The sequence below is a fragment of the Symphalangus syndactylus genome, chromosome 18 (genome assembly GCF_028878055.3).
Source record: "Symphalangus syndactylus isolate Jambi chromosome 18, NHGRI_mSymSyn1-v2.1_pri, whole genome shotgun sequence".
NCBI lineage: Eukaryota > Metazoa > Chordata > Mammalia > Primates > Hylobatidae > Symphalangus > Symphalangus syndactylus.
Window position 1 is genome coordinate 70,282,657 of NC_072440.2, and position 24,887 is coordinate 70,307,543.

Below are 24,887 nucleotides of genomic sequence, written 5' to 3' on the forward strand. Positions count from 1 at the left end.
ATACATACAGAAGCCTACCTAGATCTATGCAAAAATTAGTCCTAATGGTAATTTTCCCAATTCTTGTATAAATTTCAGTGTAACATCTACTTGAACATGTAACATACTGAGTGATCTCACAAACCCGATTGCTATAGGGTCCCACATGACTACCAGGCCCAAGGATGGGATGTTCCCTTTACAATTGATTACCAGGATTTACCCTCTTAGCCCACATCTGGTCGAAGACAACACCTGGCTCCAGTGTTGAGAAAGATGCTGAATAGAAAACTTGAAGATGGTTTGAGTTAGAGACAGAGTGGGATCTAACTTCAGGCACAAGGGGAAAAAAAAGGTTAAAGTTCAAATGATGAGAAAAATAGAATGGGGGAACAGAAAGTGTGAAGTTGCCGTTTATCCACTGAAATTTAGCTCTCTATGTCAAGGTGTGTCTCAGTAGCTTCTTGCAAGAGTGGGAGGGGAATGGGGAAGAAACAGTCTGTACTTTCATTTATTAAATGCAGCTTTCGCTGGTCACATTGCAACTCAATACAAACAGCCCAGCAGAGGGTAGGGCATTAACTCTTGTTCTCATCAATGTAAACACAACATTAATATTGAAGATTAAAGAAAATGGGTAAAAAGTCCAGTGTCTCCTCAATCTGTGTGAAGGTGAAGGTGGTTGCCTACCCTTGGACAGGTCCCAAAGGGAGACTGAGGTTGTCACCTCTTCCCATCCACAGTGAAGCAGGCAAGAACCAGTGGAACCCAATCACGTTCTTCCTGTAGGTCTCCAGATGGATACGTGAATCTTCAGAACTGGGCTTGCATGAATTATTAAAGTTCTTCTAAAGGCCTGAGAGGTTCGTACCTTGCGTGTGCACTGAAATAGTTCCTTCAAAGCCTTTTCCCATGAATCAGTCACTGCCAATAGAAAATGTGACCGGTGTAAAACAGTCAGCCCTCGTAATTCCGCAGTCCCCATCGTAGCCCCTGGATTCTGGAGAGTAGGGAGTTCAAAGTCATGGGAGCCTCGGTGATCATCCTGAAGGAAGCTGCCCATGTTTAAATATTGGCCGAAGATGCTTGACCTCCTTCCTGGGCCACTGCTGATAGAGGGTGGTTGGTAGAGGCAGCTGATTTTCCTTTAGAGCCTCAAAGGATCAGATTTTCTATTCTGGATTGCCAGCCCCCAAAATAAACAAATAAAACCCCCAAAGAAAAACAAATAAAACAGGAGTGACTTTGGGGATAAGGAAACCCATCAACCCCACCTCCAGGACCCTCTGGCTACAATATCCCCATCAGATTTTTCCAAGTGGTTGGTTCAGATCATTGGTTTGCCCTCCGTTTGAATGCCCAGCTACATTGCAGGGCAAAGGGGACAGTTTCCACTTAATAAAGATAATTTCACTTCTATTTCCTGGGATGAATAACCCCTAGCACCCTGACTTCCCTTTCTCCCCAGTTATGATGGGAAGCATAATTATTAAAAAGCAACCAGAACCTCCTAAAGCCCTGCCTTGATCTTGTGGCTTTGCAGTAAGATGATAACCCTTTTACTTCCTGTCACCCCTCGATTTCTCATTCTTGAAGAGACTCATCTAGGTGGGCCGCATATCTAACCTCTGGGAATGCAGGGTTGTGGGGCAGAGAGGGACTGGCTGGATCCTTGTCCAAGGTCTCTGTAGTGAGGGCAGCTTGGCTGGGCCAAAGAGATAAATAAAAACAAACCAAAAAAGCATGGCTCAATTTTGAATTTGAAGGCTGGGCTCCAAACAGCGAGTGGCACTTCCCCTACAGCATGTCACCCCCTAGTGGTGGGCTTCTTGGTGCTAGCTGTTGTTCTCAGCTGTGAGATACTTCAGGGCAGCAAAGCCATAGCGGCGGGACATGTCCTGCTGAAACTCTTCCTTGAGGGTTTTGAGACAGATGCGGTATTGCTTGTTGGAACGGAACTTGGTAATGTCGAAGCTGGGGGCATGAGGCATGTGGATCATGTAGGCGTTGGGCAGCACAATGAACTCATACTCCTGGAAGAAGACAAGAGCAGCGTGAGAACCTGCCAGAGCCCGGGGTCATGCATGATGAAGGCCCAAGCAAGTGACTGAATGGCTAGTGAATGAATGACTTCATAATGGCACCCACAAGCAGGTGGCATATGGACAGCACCATAGCTTTGGAGTGGGGCAATTCAGGGCTGTTTCCATGACCTTGGACCAGGAAAATGGCTTCTCTGAGCCTTCATGTTCTCATCTATAAGGTGAAAGTAATAATATCCTTGAATGATGACCAGGACGGGGAAGCCAATACTGTATAAACAGTGCTGAGACGAGCTCATAGCCTTGAAAAGGTTTCTTGATAAATAGATGTGAGCTCACACCCAGTGGACACTCTAGGATGACACACGCCATGGGATATCGTCTTGCTCGATTAACTGACATCTGTTTATGATTCCTCATAGGACTTGACGCGACCTGACAGCCTCAACAGATGAGTGCAAAAGAAGGCACAAAAGAAATGAGAGACACGATGAAATAAAAACAAATGTTTCGCTGGACCTAAGCTCACCAAGAACAAACCTCTCCCTGACACATCCTTATTGCAGGTCACACTGTCACCCAGTATCCTCAACTTGGCAGAATACAGCTTAATACTCAGGCCAAAAATAAAAGGCCTCTGAATAGCCAAAACAGGTGACCCAGATTTAGGTCATATCGCTTAGAGGAGAACTCAGCACACTTTCACTCAGATATATTTACTCTCATTTTGGACATATTGTCTGATAAGCTTTTGTTATCTAGTTTCCCAGCCCAGAGCGGATAAGAATAAACTCAGGGAAAACTGGGATGGGGAAAGGTGGCTGTTATAGGTAGAACAATACAACAGCAGCAAGAAAAGACAGTTGCTGGTGAGGAATGAGTGAGAAAAACCATCAAAAGAAAATGTAAGATCTCCCAGAGCTGAACTGTCTGGGACATTTAATGGAGGGACAAAGAGCCCCACCAACCGCACTAGCCCCATGGGTGTAGGTGTTATTACCTGGTAGGTGTGCACTCATTATTTCCTTAAGGTACTGGAAAAGGTTAAGAGTATGTTTGGGACATGCTATTCCCAAAAAAAAAAAAAGAAAATATGCAACGTATTATCAAGAATTCTGTCAAAACTGTCCAAAACAAACAAAGTCCAGGTCTCATGGCTGGAAAAATTAACTTTCTTTGAACCAGTTCATCTCACAGCACTGCTGGACACATGAACATGACATTCCTTTTAAGCAGAAGCTGAGGCTGACTGAACACTGTTGTCTGTGAGTAGCACTCTGCTCATTCAAAGTATTATAGAAAATATGGATACTGACAGCCCTGCTTTCTGTTGTTAAATATGGACATGATTCTAGAACCTTCTACCTGCATCAGTGGTTCTCAACCCTAATGCTTCTCAATCACCTGGGACTGCTCTCAAACGTGTTGGAACTATTGGAAGGAAAGTTCTCCTGGTGATTCTCATGAACGGCCAGTGCTCAGTATCCAACCTTAGCTTTTTCTGAATTGGAGGTGCTCTTGTTGAAAAATCTTTGCACTGTGCACCAGGAGGAGAGGTCTTGGAGAAGGGCATACAAAAAAAAAGAAAAAAAAAGAAAAAGGCTGGGGCTGGAGGACCGAGGAATCCTTCTTCTAATTTAACCAGAGCAGTTTTGATTTGTTTGTTTAACACAGGGGCTGAAAAATTGGAGCATGTCTGGTCCATTTCATGTTTTTGTAAATAAAGTTTTATTGAAACAGCCACACCCATTTGTTTAAAGACTGTCTAAGACTGAACTACAATGGCAGAGTTAAGTAGTTGAAAAGGAGACCTGTAGGTCCCATAAAGCTCAAAACACTTACTATCTGGTCCTTTACAGAAAAAGTGTGCTAATCCTTGGTTTCACCTACTAGAATTCTGTAGAAGATTCATACTTTGAAGTAGGAGTTCAATACGTATCAGTTGGATGAATGAATTCGTGATTAAACAGTCTCAAAGTCACCACTCTTTTAGTAATGATGGATGCCTCTATAAATCTTTTAGTAAAGGGTGGAATAATTAGCTGCATGCTTTGTCGTGTATATGGAACTCTAAGGATGCTTCGTGTCTGTTACGTGACTCAAAGACCAAGTGATGAATGGTCACATTTGCTTGTCTTCATCATCAGGTTGGGTGAGGATGAGGAGGTGAAATGGTTTGTCACAGGAAACTCACGTTTACCTGGGTCCTGGCCAAGAATCCAACTCTCACCCAAGGGTTGAGGAAGGCGTAATGGTTTGGGATCAAGAGCCCGAGGATCAGTACTACAACTGGTCCTTGAGCATATCTTGTTCCCTCTTAGCTCTCTGCTTTCTTGTCTCCAAGGATCCCCTAAGCTCTAGGATCTAGGCCTCTCCCCTGTCGACCGCACCAGGTGGATGCTCCGTTCTTCTCACCTGCACATCCAGCTCCATGATATGAGCCACTTTGTTCCAGCCAAAGCCTACAAACCTCCGGTCATACTCCGGGCAGTCACGTCTCACGACAACATACGGCTCAAAATCGGCCTCCCACTCGACCCGGTAAGGCGTGGTGGCGGTCCGCCACTTGGCGAAGTTTGTGGGTGCGTGGCCTTTCGTCCAGACGTGGTACCTGAGACACATGGAGAAAAGCCACTGGGTGGAGGGAAGGAAGCCAAGCTCTCCAAATGCAGCCGATGTAGAGGAAGAAGGGGTGTACACTGATGTAGTCCTTGGGTGAGTTGAATTGTCTCCCTCCCAAAAGCTATGTTGAAGTCCTAACCCCCGGTACCTGTGAATGGGACCTATTTGGAATCAGGATCTTTGCAGATATAATGAGGTTATGATGAGATCACAGTGGATTGGGGTGGGCACTAATCCAATATTTGTTGTCCTTATAAGAAGGGGAAAATTTGGACACAGAGACACACAGCAAGAATACCATGTATAGACATCGGGAGAGATTGGAATGACGGGTGCATCTATAAATCAAAGATTGCCAAACACTGCTGGCAATCACCAGAAAGAGGCCTAGGACCTCAGGGAAGAAGCATGGACCTGCCGACAGCTTGATCTTGGACTTCTGGCCTCCAGAATTGTGAGAGAATAAATTTCTATTGTGTTAAGCCATCCAGTTTGTAGTATTTTGCTGCAGCAGCTACAGGAAACCCTAATTCCATCTGCTATCTGCACACTTCACTAACGAGGAGATTCTCACTATGAAAAGGAACTCTTGGAGGGCTCCACGTCATTTCTTGGGAATTGACTGCAGGTCAGCTTGTGTAGTGATTGCTGCCAGAGGCCACTGTGGTAGGAGTATCAGATGGTCCCTCATGACTCTCACCCTGTCCAGTGCTCTCCCCTTGGGGCAGAACCTGTGAGTATGTATGTGATCGCTCCTGGGATTATGGTACATTATATGGCAGAAGGGATTGTTGTAGATATAAATAAGGTTACTCACCACTTTACTTTGTGTGAAAATGGGAGATGATTGAATCATGTGACCCTTTAGACCTGGGTCTGGAAGAAAGCAAGGAGCTATGTTGGGAGCTGCCTATGGGGGCCATGTGGCAAATTTACTAGACTCTAGGAGAGCAGTCCCTGGCCAAAAGGCAGCAGGAAAATGGGACCTTAGGCCTAGGAATGAAAGGAGTGAAATTCTGCTAACCACCAGTGATCTGGGAAGAGGAGAACTGCAGATGGATGGTCTCCGTCTCTTGACCTCATGATCCGCCCGTCTTGGCCTCCCACAGTGCTGGGATTACAGGCGTGAGCCACCATGGCTGGCTGGGTCACCTCTCTTATATGTCCCTGTCCCCCACACTTCCTGGCCTGTTGAACGAGTACTCAACAATTGTGCACTAAACTGAGTGAATGAATGAGTAACCTAACAACATGAGAGGCACCTGAGATGGGCCCACGTGGGGGATGGCAATATGCCTCTGGAAGCTACAGAGAGACGGCAGGAAGCTGGGTGTCTAGTGAAGGAGTAGACGGGGCCCAAGAGAAGAGTTAAGAAAAGGAGTATCCAGAGCTGGAAAGAAAAACTTCATGAAATGAAAACAAGACAGAAGGGTGGGAACCCAAAAGCTTAGCTGCAGGGAGAGAGGAAGTGGAAGTCTGGGTTCCATCTCATCCTGCGGGCAGGCTCTCCGAAGCAAGGGAGGCGCTAAGTGAGAGTGAGTGTTCCGTGTGGCCAATGGGACACTTTCTGGCAGGGAATGCAGCTGCTTCCTTCTTTTGCTTTTCTACCACTGAGGCTGGACTCCCCCCAAACCCTCAGGGAACTGGCCAGTGTGGCTGAACGGGCACTGGCCAATGGGTGGGCTTTGATCAAGTTGTGCTGTTGGGTGAGACCGCCAGGCTAGGGGAGGGCAGGAACTTGAACTTCAGCTCCATCAACACAGCAACTTCCATCAAAACCAAAGCCACTTAAATGGAAGAAAAATGAAAGGTGAAGCAATGCCATTTTCATGGAGTGTGGAAAAGGGATATTGCGGGAGATGTCAATCTCAGGTATGATCCAAAAATTAGGCCCAGAAGCAGTTACTTTTCCATTTGTGAACTTGCTGAACGGGCAGTCTTGACACCTGATGTCTTTGACAGAACTGGCACAGCACAGCTGATGGCCGTGAACTTGTATGAGGTTTAAAGCACAGCACAATGGAGCCATCAGGCCAGGGTTCAAATCCCACCTCTGTCACTTAGGAGCTGAACGCCTTGCAGAACAAAATGCTTTAATTAGGCGTTAATTTCCTTTTGTGTCAACTGGGGAAAATAATACCTATCTGGTTGAACTGCCAAAGAGCTTAAATGAGAAAATGTAAAGAGCCTGGCACAGTATCGGCATCTAAGAGGAATTCAATAAATGCTAGTTTAACAAAGTGGTTAAAAACAATGGTTCTGGAGGCTGCCTGCCTGGGTTTGAATTCTGTCATTCAACAGGTATGGGCACATTAACTACTTGGCACCTTTGTTTCCTTCTCTTGGCAAAACGTACATAGCAATATCTACTTCATAGATTTGTGATGATTATGTGACTTAATTCACATACAGTACTCAGAGTAATTTCTGATATATGGTAATTCCTCAAAAAAAAAAAGAGAGAGAAAATTCTCTTTATTATTTCTCCTTGTTTGCTTCCCAGATATGATGTCAATTCCTGGTGGTCTTGCTCTCAGTGATATTGACAGCCATGTTATTGGTCATCCATCTTTAGAATCTAAACTCTTGGACAATTATAATGTGAAAAGGAAAGGAAAACAACAGGGGAGACGGCGCCATTGTACTCTATTGTAGGGACAGCTGGGTCAGTTCTAGTCATCTGGCTGAGGAGGCAGCTTTGATCAGTTCAGCCTAGACACTGACAGCCTGCTGAAAGGCTGGGCAGCATAGGGTGCAGTCAAGTTACAATGAACCTCTCGTTAAAACAAGCCCCAGCCTGTGAATGACCGATTGCCAGGCCAGTAGACACTGGACTTTGAGTCTTGCTGTCTGAGGCTAGCAATGCCAGGTAGCCTCCTTCCCCACTAAAACAGGGATGGGAAGATGAGAGAGGTTTCCTAGGTATACCTTACAGGATGCTACTGGGGAGAAGGTATTTGGGGCACTTTGCTTTCAGCAGTGGTTCTCAAACCTGAGTATGCATTAGAGTGATCTGGAAGACTGGTTCCAACTCCAGAGTTTCTGATGCAGGAGGTTTGGGCTGGACTTGAGCCTCTGCATTTCCAACAAGTTCCTAAGTGATGCTGAAGCTACTGGTCCAGGGACCACATTCTGGAGCCACCGCCCTAGAGGACTTGTGGGGTGTGGATGTTTCCTAATTGCAGGTGTGGTAGGGAGCAGATTTAGGCTGCTCAGAGGCTGAAGAGTTTGTTATTTTGAGAGCAGGTGACAATAGCAATTTCTCAGAGACAAGGGCTGTAATTTAGCACTTGGCATGATGGCTTGCAAACTGCTGGCCAGAGCAGCAATCATGGACACAGCAGGCCACATCCCAGCTCTTGTGGCCACAAATGTGGCTGTGAAATGAGTTCTCGGCGGGAAGGATGCCTTGGAAATGTGTCAGGTGCTCAGCCATCAGACTATGGCATCCATGGGAGACTTAGATTAAGGTTTGGTCTGCAAGTTTCAATTTCGAGGAGCAAGTTTTTACCCCGCATCTTTAAACCCTGGTTAAAAAAAAAAAAAATCCAGGACTCAATCAGTAGCCAGATGGTATTCTGACTAAGAACACAGGTTCCTCAGACCTGGGACGAATCCAGGCTCTGCTATTTATTGGCTGTGTGTCATTGGGCAAGTTATTAAACTTCTCCGAGCCTCAGTTTCATTATCCATGCAATGGGGATAATAGTATCTGTCACATAGATTTATTGTGAGAATTAAATATGTAATCACAGTGCCTGGCACATGCTAAGCATGCAATAAGTGGTAGTTATTTCTTTCAGAAAAGAAGGAAGGCTTGGGTTGGGTGGGGGGTTACTAACTCTTCCAGGTCACTTTCCAGAATTCTGGATAGAGGAAGAAGCCTGGAGTTTGAGTCCTGGCTCTACTGGGACCTCTCCACTCCTCAGTTTCTTCATCTGTATAAAATGTGAAAAATGATAGCCTCTGAACTGTTGAATGAACAACCCATCTCATAAAGTTATTTTCACAAGATAAAGTTTGAGGAAACTTTCTAGAAATTTCTAGAAACTTAATCGTGGTATGAAAACCCAAGTTATTAAGACTATAGTGTTTTCAATAAAATTCCGATGGTCTAGAAAGGTATGCTTTTTAGCCTCAAGGAAGTATTGGCCATTCTGGCATCATTCACAATGGTGGCCTCACTTTAAAACTGGAGCAGGGCCAGGCGCGGTGGCTTAGGCCTGTAATCCCAGCACTTTGGGAGGCCGAGGCGGGTGGATCACCTGAGGTCAGGAGTTCGAGACCAGCCTGACCAACGTGGAGAAACCCCGTCTCTACTAAAAAATACAAAATTTGCCAGGCATGGTGGCGTATGCCTGTAATCCCAGCTATTCAGGTGACTGAGGCAGGAGAATTGCTTGAACCCGGGAGGCGGAGGTCGCAGTGAGCCGAGACGACGCCATTGCACTCCAGCCTGGGCAACAAGAGCGAAGCTCTGTCTCAAAAACAAACAAACGAACAAACAAACAAACAAACACACACAAGCAAACACCTGGCGCAGGCAGAAGCACCAGCCCTCTCTTCAGACTGCTCAGTTACGGCACCCAGCAGGCCACCTACTTTCCCCTGGATCGCTACATGTAATGCTGCCGCCTGTCCCCAGGACATGGAACCTGTTCACACCTGTGCGGTGGCACAGACTCCTGGGACACTGGGGACAGGTGACAGGGGAGCTCCCTTGCAATGTTCCTGCAGTACTCAGGGGCCTGGGAAAGAAGGAAAATCAGGGTTCTGTTTGCGACGGTCACTTGGGCAACAGGAGAGCTGGCTACCACATGTGCTGGGTCACCTTGATGACTTGAAGTTGTTGACACAACGGCTACACATCCCCCAGGCCTCAGGGGCTCAGAGAACAGACCACTCATACCACAAAGAAAAAGGAAAACCAGCACCATGGTGCTAATGGAATGAAACCCACCTACCAGATGAATGAATGGACAAGCACACAAAAGAGAGAACTCGGCGCCAGGAGATGGGAGCAGGAACCTAAACTGAGTTTAGAAAAAAGGACAAACAGAATAAGCTAAACCTTCCCACCCTTCCACCCTCCAAATATGCCTGCCCTTCCATCTGAACACATAACGTCTATTATCCATGCACAAAAGTCCGTAGCACGTACCGGCACGGGGAGAGGAGGGAGATTACAAGGACGTCGTCTGGAGAAAGCGGTGCTTTCCTGGCCTCACAATGGACTAAGGCGAGCAACAAACTTCCGGATCAATAGCTTTGGCATCTGGGTTTCCCAGGAGAAAGAAGGCCTTCGAGCACCTCCAGAGTTCAGCAGCTAGGGCCACTCACCTGAATGTGAAGAGGGTCCCCATGTCCAGCATTGACAGCAACTCCGCTTTCGACTTGGGGAAGGACAGCCGGTAGCGCAGTGTCTCGAACGCGGGGACAATCATTGCTTTCTTGGTGTTGGCAAGGTCGAGCTGGATGACAGACTTCCTGAAAAGAGGGGACAGGCAGAGAGACAGAGTCCCTGTGACACCAGGCCAAGGTCTTTCCTCCGTGAGGGCAGGGTGGTCATTGGCCCAGGGAAGTGTGGGAAAGAAAGCTCAGATCATCCTCTAAATTAAAGATGGGGAAACTGGGCCGGGTGCCATGGCTCAAGTCTGTAATCCCAGCCTTTGAGAGGCCGAGGCAGGCGGATCACTTGAGTTCAGGAGTTCGAGACCAGCTGGCCAACATGGTGAAACCCTGTCTCCACTAAAAATACAAACAAATTGGCGGGGCGTCGTGGTGCACACCTGTAGTCCCAGCTACTTGGGAGGCTGAGGCACGACAATTGCTGGAGCCCGGGAGGCAGAGGTTGCAATGAGCTGAGATCATGCCACTGCATTCCAGCTTGGGCGACAGAGATAGATTCTGTCAAAAAAAAGGGGGGGGTAGAAAGAGAAAGAGAAAGAGAAAGAAAAGAAAAGAAAAGAAAAGAAAGGAAAGGAAAGAAAAGAAAGAAAAAGGAAAGAAAAGAAAGAAAAGAAGGAAAAGAAAGAAAAAGAAAGAAAGAAAGAAAAGAAAAGAAAAGAAAAGATGGGGAGCCCTGGGAGGCAAAGCATGTTGCTAAACACTTGGGGAACCCAGCGTGGAACAGGATCTGCTGTTCCCGAGACAGAGAGCTTGGTCTTCCTGGAGAATAAACAGAGGGCAGACCAGACTGAGGGGCTGGGAGAATCTCCCACACGTTTTCAGTGTGTGCTCCTGCCAGTCAGGCGCAGAAGGAAGGCTTCAAAGGACCACAGGGGTTACAGCCCAGCCTGCTTGGTTCCCTGGGCTGGTCAATCACTCTGACTGCACCTCTGGCCACACCAGAGCAGGTGGATGGAGAGCCGATGAGAGAATCACCAAACTGGGCACTTTCAGGTTCCCTTTCAGTGACTCCTCAACTCCTTGAATTCTCCAGACTCCAAGCCTTTAAAGTAGCCAGAGCCACCCTAGGCAGCCAGTGCTGGTAAGACAGAGCTCTGGTAACCCCCTTGGGGGAAGGTTCTCCAAAGTCTTGCCTTAGTGCCTGGCCTTCCACTCTGCTCCTCTGAGACCTGATCCTGCACGCCTGGGTTTGTCTGCCTTTTCCCAGCTCTGTGGCTGTCACTTGGAAAGGGAGAAAGGCTCATGGAGGGCCATACATGGCCAAGCATCTAGTGCCATATGGCATGAGGCTTTTTGTTTTTTGGGGACGGAGTCTTGCTCTGTCACCCAGGCTGGAATGCAGTGGTGCGATCTCGGCTCACTGAAACCTCAGCCTCCCGGGTTCAAGTGATTCTCCTGCCTCAGTCTCCTGAGTTGCTGGGACTACAGGCGCACACCACCACGCCCAGCTAATTTTTGTATTTTTAGTAGAGATGGGGTTTCACCATGTTGGCAGGGTGGTCTTGATCTCTTGACCTCGTGATCCGCTTGCCTCGGCCTCCCAAAGTGCTGGGATTACAGGTGTGCGCCACTGCGCCCGGCCAGTATGAGGCTTTTAATAAACAGACTGGATTTGAACCCTGGCAAGGTCACTTTATGAGTCCTGCCATCCTGGGAAAGCAATTTAGCTCCTCATCCCTAAAATGATGGCAATAACATCTACCTCCTGTACACCAAACAAGGTCATATATTGCCACTTGGCACATCTGGCCAGGGCAGGCATGCTGTGACAAGTGGTCACTATTATACTGCAGTGCTATCACGACTCCCTGGCTTGGACATTCTGTGATCTCTCTTGGCCAGGACCTAGGAATTCATTCTGGCTCCTGCTTGGACACTGACCTTTGGGTCTCAAGGTCATCATGGCTGTCTGTTTCCATCTCTGAAATAGAGAAAGCAGCCTTTCCTGGGGAAAAGGTAGGCATTGTAAGGCATTTTGAAAAACCACTGAAAGCAGCAGCCCTCCGTGGCCATAAAACTGTCCACTGAAGGCCGGGCACGGTGGCTCACGCCTGTAATCCCAGCACTTTGGGAGGCTTAGGCAGGTGGATCACAAGGTCAGGAGTTCGAGACCAGCCTGGCCAATGTGGTGTAACCCTGTCTCTACTAAAAATACAAAAATTAGCCGGGCATGGTGGGGGGTGCTGGTAGTCCCAGCTATTCAGGAGGCTGAGGCAGGAGAATCGCTTGAACCTGGGAGGTGGAGGTTGCAGTGAGCTGAGATTGCACGCCACTGTGTTCCACCCTGGGTGACAGAGCGAGACTCTGTCTCAAAAAAACAAACAAAAAAAAAACCAAAAAAAACCCAAACCTGTCCTCCATTGCTGTATTATTAAAGTCACTTCACTCAACCAGACGTTGAGCCTGTGCATTAGCGAGACTAGAGCTGGCGTGCAAAGAGGAATCATACCATAAGGAAATGACTAAGTTAGCCCACGCCTGAATGGGACAAAACAGGGTGACAGTCCCAGGAGGACATAGGACATCAGCAGGGCTTAGTATCATTGAATGATGAGGGGGAACCTGGATCAGGTCAGAATAAGGACAGTTTCCTAAAATCATCCTTGGTTAATGGATCTCACCAGCTCCCAGTAGAGAGGGGGTGGTTGGGATGGGCTGGAAGTTCATTTTGGAACCCTCTGAATATCATCTGCAGTTCACTCTTTACTACAGTGCTCATGTTAACTATATACTAAATAATATATAGCTCTCTCACCACTATTCCAGAGGAGGTTCGTAAAGGATGACAGCAAGATATAGAGTGTGGGCGAGCTCTACTTAGCCAGTCTGAGGGCCAGACGTTTGAGTCAGCCTGTCCTGGCCTGGATTCTTCTGCTTTGTCTGTCTGAACAGTGTTAGTTTTCAAACATCCATGATTCCCTCCTCTGTGGCCAGGCAACTAGTGTCAGCTAGCACTCTCTTTTGTATCAATCCTCTATTAGGTACAGGCAGAGCTAGGCTCTTTACCTTTCCCCCTAGAGAGGTGGGTACCTTATCTATTGATTCTGGGTATTGGGGGTGGGATATATGGATCTAAAGAATATACTTGGACCAAGGCAGCAAAGCCCTTGGAATCCCTGGGGCAGGGGGAAAGGTGTCCCAGTATTGGTGGGTGGTTGCTACCCATTCAGCAATCACCCAGCACCTATGATGTGCCAGGCACTTGAAGATACAGGGTGAAAAGAACAAGCAAAGTCTCTGCCCGCATGGTGCTTACATTCATATAAACGTCTCAAGATGCGAGAAGCCTAAGGACAAATCTCTCTAAACTGGGGCCCCAGATTGCATTTGTAGCTGATTATTTTAGAATACAATGCTATAGAAACAGAATAGAAGGCTGCGAGGGCAGAACTATAAAGGGAATGTGCAAAATATAAAGACACATACACATATATATGCGACGGATACAGAGATCTACAAACATGGATGTTTGTATCTACATAAGGCTCAAGTTACTATTATTATCAGTTGCTATAGGAGCTGCTTCTTGGAGATTAATTCCTGCTAGAAAATAATTCCCCTTTCTATGGGGGCAACCTGCCCCTATACATAGAAGCAAGCTCTCAGAGCTCTCTGCCTGCCCTACCTGCACCCCTGGCAAGGGCAGGTTGTTTAGGCTTAGACACTTGACCCAGGCTGAGCACATCAGTTTCTTACTCTTGGAAATTTGAATAGAAATAGAGACTGGGAAAGCACAGAATTGACTTTCGGTGATGACAGACCATGCTCTAAAGACTTCTGAACTGCTGCAGAGGGGCCCAGAGCTGCCCTGGTTAACTGCAGTCTTATGTGTTGGTTTCCCAAGTCCTAGTTTGATTCTATAAGATAACCCATCCATTATTTGCTTTTTCTTTGATTTGTTTTTATTTTACTTAAGCTACCTGGTATTAGTTTCTGTTGCCTGCAACTAAACAACCCTAACCAATATACTGGAAGACCCAAAGCAGACAGACTCAGTAAGCAGCATGCCTCACAATTACAGTCCTAGCAAGCCTTATTTCCCTCTGCATAGATAGCACCAGATTCCAGAGTGCTTTCTGCAAAGCCCCTTTCATCTCACTAAAATACAAACTGCCACAAAGATGGATCTGTCACCAGATAGATCTATTTCAGAGTCAGTTCAAGGAGGTTTCAATACCAATGTCCTGAAAGGGTCTCATTATGAAGTTGTTTCAGCAACAAACGAGGCTTCGTGGTACAAACTCTGAGCTCATCTGTTTATTGAGAAGGTAACGGCAGCCTGGGTCTTTCTGCTCTGTGTTCTGTTAGTACATCTTACCCTGGATGGGGCTTGCTGTCCTAGGGGTCAACAATTTGCAGCCATTAGTTCTCTGGAAAGTGAGTCCTGCAGAGGATGGAGTGCAGAGTCTTCCAGGAATAGTGGGGCAGGACGATGAGCGAGAAAGGTGGGCGAAGAGCCAGGAGGCTGAGTTCTCGGCTCACCCTGAGAAGCTGAGTGACTTTGGGTCACTCCATTACTCTTTAGATTGCTAAATGGAGATTATTAGGATGGAAGCTTTGGAGGACAGTCAGGTGTAGTGGTCATCAGACCAGGCGTCTAGCTCTGACTCTACTAGGCTGTCTTCTTGGGCAAATCACTTTCACTATTTTGAGTCCTGGAGTTGACGCACTTGTAAAATATGTTGATAAGGATAAGCACAGTGCTTGTGGAAGGGCTTGCTACAATGCCTGGCACATTAAGCACGGGGTACATGATGCCTATGATGGTTCCTTTGCTGTATCAGATGGCCCAGGCTATGGTGCCCAGTTACTGGGTCACATACTAGTCTAGACACTGTTGTGCAAGTGTTTCATAGATGTGTTAAACTGCAATTACTTTTGCACCAACCTAATAGCTAACACGTAAAACCAGTTACCTTTAAGGAAAGGAGATTTCCCTTGATAATGTGGGTGGGCCTCATCTGATCACTTGAAGGCCTTAAGAACAAAAACTGTGTTTTCCCAGAAAAGATGGAATACTGCCTTAGGACAGTAACACAGAAATCCTGCCTCAGTTTCCAGCCTGCTGGCCTGCTCTGTGAATTTCACACTTGCCAACTCCACAACAGTGTGAGCCAATCCCTTAAGCTCTATCCATCTATCAATACACATATCACTACCTAGCTCTACATATTGATACATATATTACTATCTATAGGATATACTATGTACATCTCCTATTGGCTCTGTGTCTCTGGAGACCCCTGAGGGCTGTGCTGGTTAAGACATGCTGCTTACTGGGTCTGTGTACTGTGGGTCTTGTAATATATTGCTTAGGGTTGTTTAGTTGCAAGCAACAGAAATTAATACCAGGTAGCTTACCTAAAAAAAAAAGTGTCCTGATTCCGACCTGGTCCAGATTTCTCCTCATCATTCAATGACACAAGCTCTTCTTGGACTGCCACTCTGTTCTTGTCCCCACATGGGCCTGAGCTGACACAGTCACTTCCTTATGGCCTGACTCCTCTTTGCAGACCAGCTCTAGTCCCTGCCTATGCACAGGTTCAAAGTTTTGTTGCCCTTGTCTTGTCCAAGACACTTGCAAGAACATTCACAAACCTACTATAGTATATTGGATCAAGGAATTATTATTATTATTATTTAGACAGAGTCGCGTTCTGTCCCCCAGGCTGGAGTGCAGTGGTGCAATCTCGGCTCACTGCAAGCTCTGCCTCCTGGGTTCACACCATTCTCCTGCCTCAGCCTCCCGAGTAGCTGGGACTACCGGTGCCCGCCACCACGCCCAGCTAATTTTTTGTATTTTTACTAGAGACAGATTTTCACCGTGTTAGCCAGGATGGTCTTGATCTCCTGACCTCACGATCCGCCCGCCTCAGCCTCCCAAAGTGCTGGGATTACACGCATGAGCCACCGCACCCAGCTGGACCAAGGAGTTCTTAAAACAATCTAAATAACTCAGAGCCTTGCTGATACAATGGGAAGCCCTGTGAACATAAGTGACTTGGAGCCAGACAGCAGCAGCTTCCAAACCTGACTGCTCCTCTCTCTCCTGACTTCGGGCACATTCTGCAACCTCTCCCAACCACAGGTTCCCCATCTGTAAATGGAGATAATAAAGGCTTATCTCTCATCTCTCAGGGCTCTAGAGCCCAAAGCAGTGCCTGACTTAGAATTAAGTCATTAACAAACAAGTCCCCTTCCCCTGTCACAGCTGAGCCTACTGGTGCGTCCAAGGCAAGAGAATGGGCGAGAGTGAAGGAGGATTCACAGAAGTCGACATGCTACTTACAACCAGGGCAGACTTCTGCTTGCTCATCTACAGAAACAGAACTTATGAGATCTCGGTCTCTAGCCAGCCCTCTGAGTCCCTCTTTGTGTCAAAAACAATTCAGGTGTTGCCCAGAGTAAATTCACCTCTTCCAGCCTGGCAGAGCTAACCAGTGGGGAAACTGTGAATTAGATAAAGGTTATCTTCCAAAGCCCCCCCCACAGCTTCTTCTTCTGTGTATCTTTTTCCCCCGAGCCCCTCCTCTCAGCTCACTCAAGTATATGGGTAGTTCGTATCCTCTTTTGCTCCAATCTGGCAAAACTGGCGAGCAGGGGAGGGGATGTGAGTGAGCAGTGAGGCTTCCTATGCCAAATGAAGGGGTAAGGGTGGGTGCAGATGGTGGGCTTGCCTGGGTTCTGCGTAAACCAAAGAAACAGCATGGATGGAAGGGCAGAGTATTAGCTGGATGGGTTTCCCTGGTGCTACGGTGGCATGGAATTACCAATCCTCAACCTGACCTTGGCTGTTGATCTCTTTCACATACATACACACCTCCCTCCCTCCATCTCATTCTCTCTTTTTAACTCCATCCTTTCCTCTAGAGGCAGGTCCCTGTAACCAGGGAAACAGCCCAGGTTCCTGGCATGAACAGATTACGGGAAAGTGTCTCGGAAGACATAAGGAAACGCCGTGCACTGCCTAGTTCTGACAACTTCACCTGCTCGGAGTCACAGTGGTTCACATTCTAGAGGCAGGCTGCTCGGGTTTGCATCCTGGCTAACTACTTAATTAATCTCTTGGTTCTGCAATTTCCATATCTGTAACATGGAATATCTATAATATGAGAGTCAGGTAGAACAAGAAGAGGAGCCAGCAATGGGAACTCCCGGGAGGGACCAAGAAGATTGAAGAACCACAAAGAGATTGCGATGAGCACCTAAAAGCCAGGAGAAAATAAAACGTGTGCCACGGAGGAGTCACTGGCAGTTGGAGGCGGCTGAGAAGTCAAATGAGATGAGAGCTGGGGGCTGGCAGCTGGGTTTGGCAACATGGAGGTCACTGGGGCATCTTCCTTGACTGCTAGCATCTAGGGCACCAGTCAAGTAGGGGGGTGTGAGGGCCATGGCCATTTAGAAGTTCCCTTCCCAGCTAGGTGTGGTGGCTCATGCCTGTAATCCCAGCACTTTGGGAGGCCGAGACGGGTGGATCACCTGAGGTCAGGAGTTCGAGACCAGCCTGATATTCAGGTGACTGAGGCAGGAGAATTGCTTGAACCTGGGAGGCAGAGGTCGCAGTGGGTGGAACCAGGGAGGTGGAGGTTGCAATGAGCCGAGATTGTGCCACTGCACTCCAGTCTGAGTGACAGAGTGAGACTCTGTCTCAAAACAAAACAAACACAAACAAAACCCACCAAGACCCATCTTGGCAGCAGAGAGCAGCCCCCCCAGACAACGAATCTGCCACCAAGTTTGTTCTCAGACTTCCCAGCCTCTAGAACCATGGGGAATAAATTTCTATTCTTTAAAAATTACCCAGTCTCCAGTATTCTGTTATAGCACCACAAAACAAACTAGGACATATTACAAACCCGATTTGATGTCATCTTCAAGAAAACAAAATTAGAAAAATAATCCATCACTGAGGTTAAGAAAAGGAGAGAGCACAGTTGAGTTTAAACAGGGACAAAAGATTCTGGAATTATCTCTTTTTTGTGTCTTTCTATACTGGGGGGTTTGGGGGGCAACCTCAAGCAGCTGCAGGGCCAGGCCAGTGATGTGGATAATGGTGCAGGCTGGTGGGGAGAGAGCAGGATGCTCAATGGCAGTGGATGCCAGGCTTCCGTGTTGATGAGACAAAACGGAGGGGGGAGAGCAGGGAATGGGATAAATAGGAGAGCCCATGCCCAGCTGCTCCTCAATTCCAGCTGTGTGCCTGACATATAGGATTGGAGCCACAGAGTCTGATATTTCAAGAGGATCCAACTGAAATTATCTTCAACACACCTGAGGGCTGGGAATCTCTCATGGCATGCCAGTTTTAAGGGAGGCTGAACAGTTAGAAAAAAAGAGCATGATGTTTTTAATCAGATGATGTAGATTCCATCTTAATTCCACCACTTCACTAACTGTGCAATCATGGGCCATTTTCTTAACACCCCGGGCTTTTGTTTCCTTATCTTGATAATAATAAATGCTTTACGGACTTGGTGATTAAGAGAACTAAGATAATATATTCATCAATTAATGAATATTAATGAAGCCAACATCTACATATTGGGCACAGAGCTAAATGAACAGATATAACTTTGTCCATGCATAGCTCACAGTGTAGGGAGGGAGGAAGACAGAAGCATACTCCTCTCTGTGTGCAGAGTCATGGAAGACTTCTCATCACTGAGATGTGTTCCAATCAAGAAGCAGGAGTTAGCCAGTCAGGAAAGGGTGTTCCAGGTTATTTGCAAAGCTCTGATAACGAGAAAGCATACAGGATTGGAGAAACTGAATTTCTTAGCACATGCCTAGTATATTGTAGGTGGTTGATAAATGATAATAAATGCTTACATGCATTGAGTATCAAGCCCCATGCTAAGTGCTTTATATGCATTACTTCTCTTAATCAGTGCAACCTATGACTTACATACTCATATTTTCAGTTTAATGATAAAGATATTAAAGTTCTGAGAGATTAACAAGTAACTACCACACAGCTAGTAGTTATCGTTATCATCATATAATGTGATTAATGAAGTCTGCACCAGCTTAAAATTAAGCAGAAAAGATCAATAACCACAAGATGTATTGGGACCAAGTCTGTTAATGCAGTGATGGAGTCTGTCTTCCCAGCCTTGCAACTGGAACAATGAACTTCTTTGAGTTCACGGGTCAAGGCAGTAGTGGGAGAGTGGTTAGGAATGGACAAAAGGGAGAAGGCAGGAGGCAACGATCTGTGCACCTATGCTCCTTAAATGCAATCTCATCCACATGGCAGATTCCGCCTTGAAGGAGCAAAGTGGGGCGGAGGTCAGAAAACAAACAGTATTATGAGATTGGGAACATGCGTACTGATCCTACATGTCACTGGCTTATACTGAGCCTCCTATACTGACTATTTCCTTTCATTACCACCCATGAGTTTCTCAAATTATTATAATCTGTCTTTGACGACTCTGTGGATCTGGCCAAAGTCAGCAATGTCCCCTCACTGTCAAGTCTAACAGATTTATCCATTCTCAACTTGTTTGAATTATCTCTGCATTTAGCACTAATGACCACTCCTATTAGCCTTATCTCAAGAAGCCCATCCCATAACTCTGAAGGCATCTTTCTACTCTCTCCTGTTCTCACCAGGATGACTGCCTTTCAGCCTACTGGATGCTGGTAACCATTTGGGACCTCTTGCGGCCCCTACTCCTCGGGCAGGGGTTGGGGAATTCCCCATCTCTGCTGCTCAAGTTTCCACGCCTGTAACAGAAATGCCTGTGCTGACTTCTTTGCAGTGTCGCAATAAATGGCTGAGGCCAATGCTGACAAGTGACAAACTATTGGGAATCGCAGGGCTGAAGGCACTGGGGCTGCTGTCAGAATGCTGGGAGAGAACCAGACTTGTCAGCTCTCAGAGCCCTGGGTTTCCACAGCCCTGTTCTGCAGCATCAAATGTCAGAGAGCACACTGTTTAATCAAACCTGAGTCGTAAGAAATCCATGTGGTTCTCATACAAGTTCCCAGGGACTCCTATGAAAGTTATATTAAAAGGGGATGGGAGGAGATAAAGAAACCTGCATGACACTCACCAGCTCATACTCTTGAACACATCACATCTTTGTGCCACAGTTTTCTCCTCTGTGAGCTGGGGACTGTATTAGCACCTGTGCTGTGTGACTTTGTAAGAACTACATGGATTATCTGGTGCAAAGATTAAAATAGTTCCCTAGTGTATGGGATACATTTGGCAAATACAAGCCACGATGATGGTCATGGCCATTATGATGAAGATAAAATGGGCCTATCGGGCAACTGGATCAATAAACAGGCTAAGCATAGAACACCTATGGATAAGCCTAAGATGAGCCAGTTATCCTTTTTCTTTTTTTTTTTTTTTTTTGAGATGGAGTTTCTCTCTTGTTGCCCAGGCTGGAGCGCAATGGTGCTATCTTGGCTCACCGCAATCTCCACTTCCCAGGTTCAAGCGATTTTCTTGCCTCAGCCTCCTGAGTAACTGGGATTACAGGCATGCACCACCACGTCCAGCTAATTTTTGTATTTTTAGTTGAGACGGGGTTTCTCCATGTTGGTCAGGCTGGTCTTGAACTCCCAACCTCAGGTGATCTGCCCAACTCGGTCTCCCAATGTGCTGGGACTACAGGCATGAGCCACTGCGCCCAGCCCGCCAGTTATCCTTTTAGTACTGCTGTGCCCTTGGGCATGTTACTTAGCCTGAACATCCTCATTTGTAAGATGAATTGTGGTGAGCCTTAATGGTAAAATACAGGTGAAAGGGCTCATAACAGTGCTTGGCGCATAGTAAGTGCTCAATAAATGTTAAATGTTATAGATATAGCAGAGTTAAGACAATGAATGGGCCCAAGGAAATGTCACCTGGTAATGTCTCTGGGCAGGCAGCCAGTCAGCTTCGCCTGGTGCCACCTCTACCTGGCTTTGTTCACATGTCTGCACTCATTCAACAAGTATTTACAGAACAGCCATGATGTGCCAGGGAAAATGTAAGGGGGTAGGTGGTTAGATGTCAAGCTGGGGAGAAAAGAATCGAACAGAAATCTGACATTCCTCCACAGCGTCAGAATACAGTCTCTACCCGGTGTGGCATATTTGTCCTCAAGAAGGGGGCTGGGCGCGGTAGTTCACACCTGTAATCCCAGAACTTTGAGAGGCAGAGGTGGGCAGATCACTTGAGGTCAGGAGTTTGAGACCAGCCTGGCCAGCATGGCAAAACCCCATCTCTACTGAAAAATACAAAAAAATTAGCCAGGTGAGGGCCGGGCGCGGTGGCTCACGCCTGTAATCCCAGCACTTTGGGAGGCCAAGGCAGGCGGATCACGAGGTCAGGAGATCGAGACCATCCTGGCTAACACGGTGAAACCCCGCCTCTACTAAAAATACAAAAAATTAGCTGGGCATGGTGGCAGGCGCCTGTAGTCCCAGCTACTCGGGAGGCTGAGGCAGGAGAATGGCATGAACCTGGGAGGCGGAGCTTGCGGTGAGCCGAGGTCACGCCACTGCACTCCAGCCTGGGCGACAGAGCAAGACTCCGTCTCAAAAAAAAAAAAAAAAAAAAAATTAGCCAGGTGTGGTGGCACATGCCTATAATCCCAGCTACTTGGGAGGCTGAGGCAGGAGAATTGCTTGAACCTGGGGGGCGGAGGTTGCAGTGAGCCAAGATCGTGCCATTGCACTCCAGCCTGGGAGGCGTAAGACTCTGTCTCAAAAACAAAAACAAAAACAAACAACAAAAAAGAAGGGTTTGTCCCCAAGAAGGCACAGGCAGTGAGGACAGTAGAGATACTTTACACTTCGGGCATGGATTAAAGATGAGGATTCCTCACACTTGTAATCCCAGCACTTTGGGAGGCTGAGGCAGGCGGATCACCTGAGGTCAGGAGTTCGAGACCAGCCTGGCCAACATGGTGAAACCCCGTCTCTACTAAAAATACAAAAATTAGCCAGGTGTGGTGGCAGGCGCCTGTAATCCTAGCTACTCAGGAGGCTGAAGCAGGAGAATCGCTTGAACCTGGGAGGCAGAGGTTGCAGTGAGCTAAAATCACACCATTGCACCCCAGCCTGGGAGACAAGGGTGAGACTTCGTCTAAAAAAAAAAAAATGAGGATTCTGCAGGGTCAGTGAAAGGGGTCAGAAACCTGTTACCAGTCTCATGAATGTGGAAAGTCTCAGAAGAGTGAAGCTGTCCGGGTCTTGGAAATGCCACGATGTCTCATGTCTTTCTCTCTTCTCATTTAGAGACCTTCAGTGTGCACCCACACTGGGTCACTCGCTTGTTAGTTTGAGCTCCTGTATCTCTCAGCCTTGTATCCGTGTGAATCCCGATGCTAGCAATGGCACATACGGCCGCAATGACCACCAGGCTGTAAACCTGAGGGCCAGAACTTTGTCTCCCCTGTTCGCTGTTCTAGCCCCAGCGCCTGAAACAGTGCCTGGCCACGCAGATGCATGAAACAAAGAATGTTTCAGGCATTCCTGGGTGCTTTGCAAATACTATTAGCTCTAATCTTCTCAGTTCCTTAAGAACCTCTGCCCCCCAGGTTCAAGCAATTGTCCTGCCTCAGCCTCTGACGTAGCTGGGATTATAGGCACGTGCCACCACACCTGGCTAATTTTTTTGTATTTTTCAGTAGAGACGGGTTTTGCCATGCTGGCCAGGCTGGTCTCAAAAAGCAGCATGATTACCACTTCACAGATAAAACAAGTTAGAGAGGTTAAGTGCCTTTCCCAAGGTCAAATAAATTCTAAATAAAGAGTACTCAGCATCGGTCAGTCACAGTGGCTCACGCCTGTAATCCCAGGGCTGTGGGAGGCTGGGGCAGGAGGACTGCTTGAGCCCAGGAATTTGAGACTAGCCTGGACAATATGGTCTGGGTTATGTTTATTTTTCTAAAAGGAAATTAAAAAATTAGCTGGACATGGCGGTGCACACCTGTAGTCCCAGCTACTTGGGAGGCTGAGACAGGAAGATTGCTTGAGCCCAGGAGTTTGAGGCTGCAGTAAGCTATGATTGCACCACTGTACTCCAGCCTGGGTGACAGGGCAAGACCCTGTGTCTAAAAAGAAGTAAAGGAAAGAAAGAAGAAAGAAACGAAAAGGGAAAGAAAAAGGAAAGATGGGAAGAAAGAAAAAAGGAAAGAGAGAGAGAGGCCGGAAGCAGTGGCTCTTGCCTGTAATCCCAGCACTTTGGGAGGCCAAGGAGGGCAGATCACTTGAGCCCAGGAGTTCAAGACCAGCCTGGGCAACACAGTGAAACACTGTCTCTACAAATGGTGAAAAAAAAAAAAATTGGCCAGGCGTGGTGGCACATGGCTATAATCCCAGCTACTGGGGACACTAAAGTGGGAGAATTGCTTCAGCCCGGGGAGGTTGAGGTTGCAGTGAGCCGTGATTGCACCATTCCACTCCAGCCTGAGCAACAGAGTGATAGAGAGAGAGAGGAAGCAGCATGGAAAAAAAGGAAGAAAAGAGAGAAAATGAGAAAAGAAAGAGAAAGAAAGAGAGAGAGAGAGAAAGAAAGGAAGGGAAGGAAAGGAGTGGAGGGGAGGGGAAAAGAGGGAAGGGAAAGGGGAGGGAGAGTCCTTTGCAATGAAAAGCAGGTCTGAATGACCCCCAGAGACAGCAACATCACCTGCAATGCAGCATACTGCCTGGCACACAGTAGATGCTCACTACACAGTTTTTGAAAGAATGGGTATCAATATAGTTTCTCATTTTCAGAAAGACAAAAAATTGAGATGGTCACAAGAAGCTACCCAGGCTGCACAGAAGGTGGCAGAGTTTGCAATGGCAAGGGTTGGGCTGGGGCAGGGGCCTAGTACAGAAGTCCAATACTGAATAGGCCAAGGGGCAGAAAATGAACTCCCGCTGGGCACCCGCCATAGCCCCACAGGAGGCTATCATTAGCTCCTATATTAATCGAGGAAGTGAAAGAATGGGGAGATGAAGCAAGCAGCTCCAAGTCACGCCCTCGATTAGTGTTGTGGAACCTGGTTTCAAAGGCAAGCCTGCGCAACTTCTGCCATGCCCCGCTGACTTTCGCCTGACGTTTCCGAGATCAAGAGTGAAAGCTGAACATCCAGGAGCTCATTCTTCAGAAAAAGTAGATGAAGGGGCTGGAAGGAGATTTTAGTGGAACGCTGCAGCTATATTGTCCATGCATACAGCTGATTCCATTATTTTCCAATTGATCCGTTTGTTTTGGCTGTAATATTAGCTGGTTGCTAAGCAACTGCTCAAAGAGCTAACACGCTGAACATTTTTTGGTAACCAAGTAGAACCCCAAAAAAGGTGATATAAATCAGTGTTTGGGGGTACAAGCCGAGGGCTGCTGGTCAGCCTGCTTTGGTACCCTGGGGGTTTGGGAGTAACCTGGCCCCTTCGACAGAGTGAGCAGGCTGGCATAGAGGAAGGCTGCTTTCCTCTTCCTCTAATGTTAACATTTAACCTCTCTGGGGCCTCAGTTTGGTCACCTGTAATGGTAGTTACCTTAAACAGCAGTGTGAAGAACAGAGGTAGTGACCGAGTGCAGCTGGCAGGGTTTCTGGCGCATAGTAAGGGCTCAGTAACTTGTAACTGTCATCATTTTTAATAATTAAAAAATGTGTTTTTTTGAGATAGGGTGTTGCTCTGCTGTTCAGGATGCAGTGCAGTGGCACAATCATGGCTCACTCTAGCTTCAACTATCTGGGCTCAGGCGACACTCCTGTCTCAACCTCCCGAGGAGCTGAAACCACAGGCGTGCTCCACAATGCTCAGCAATTTCTTTTCTTTTCTCTTCTCTTCTCTTTTGGAGATGGAGTCTCACTCTGTTGCCAGGCTGGAGTGCAGTGG

The 24,887-nt window shown here is 47.2% G+C and overlaps 1 protein-coding gene across 6 annotated transcripts in view; it reads right to left on the reverse strand.

The window, feature by feature from the left end:
* Positions 1 to 463: 463 nt before the first annotated feature.
* Positions 464 to 24,887, reverse strand: part of LARGE1 (LARGE xylosyl- and glucuronyltransferase 1) — a 641,552-nt gene continuing 617,128 nt past the window's right edge. For 5 of the 6 annotated variants that reach the window (XM_055254491.2, XM_055254492.2, XM_055254496.2 and 2 more), the window contains 3 exons: positions 9,984 to 10,130; positions 4,437 to 4,632; positions 464 to 2,012 (listed from right to left, as the gene is read on the reverse strand). In XM_055254491.2, the coding sequence (XP_055110466.2) occupies positions 1,815 to 2,012; positions 4,437 to 4,632; positions 9,984 to 10,130 (541 nt within the window). In that variant the 3' untranslated portion in view covers positions 464 to 1,814. The remainder of the gene's footprint in view (positions 2,013 to 4,436; positions 4,633 to 9,983; positions 10,131 to 24,887) is intronic. The other variant, XM_055254495.2, reaches the window with a different exon arrangement.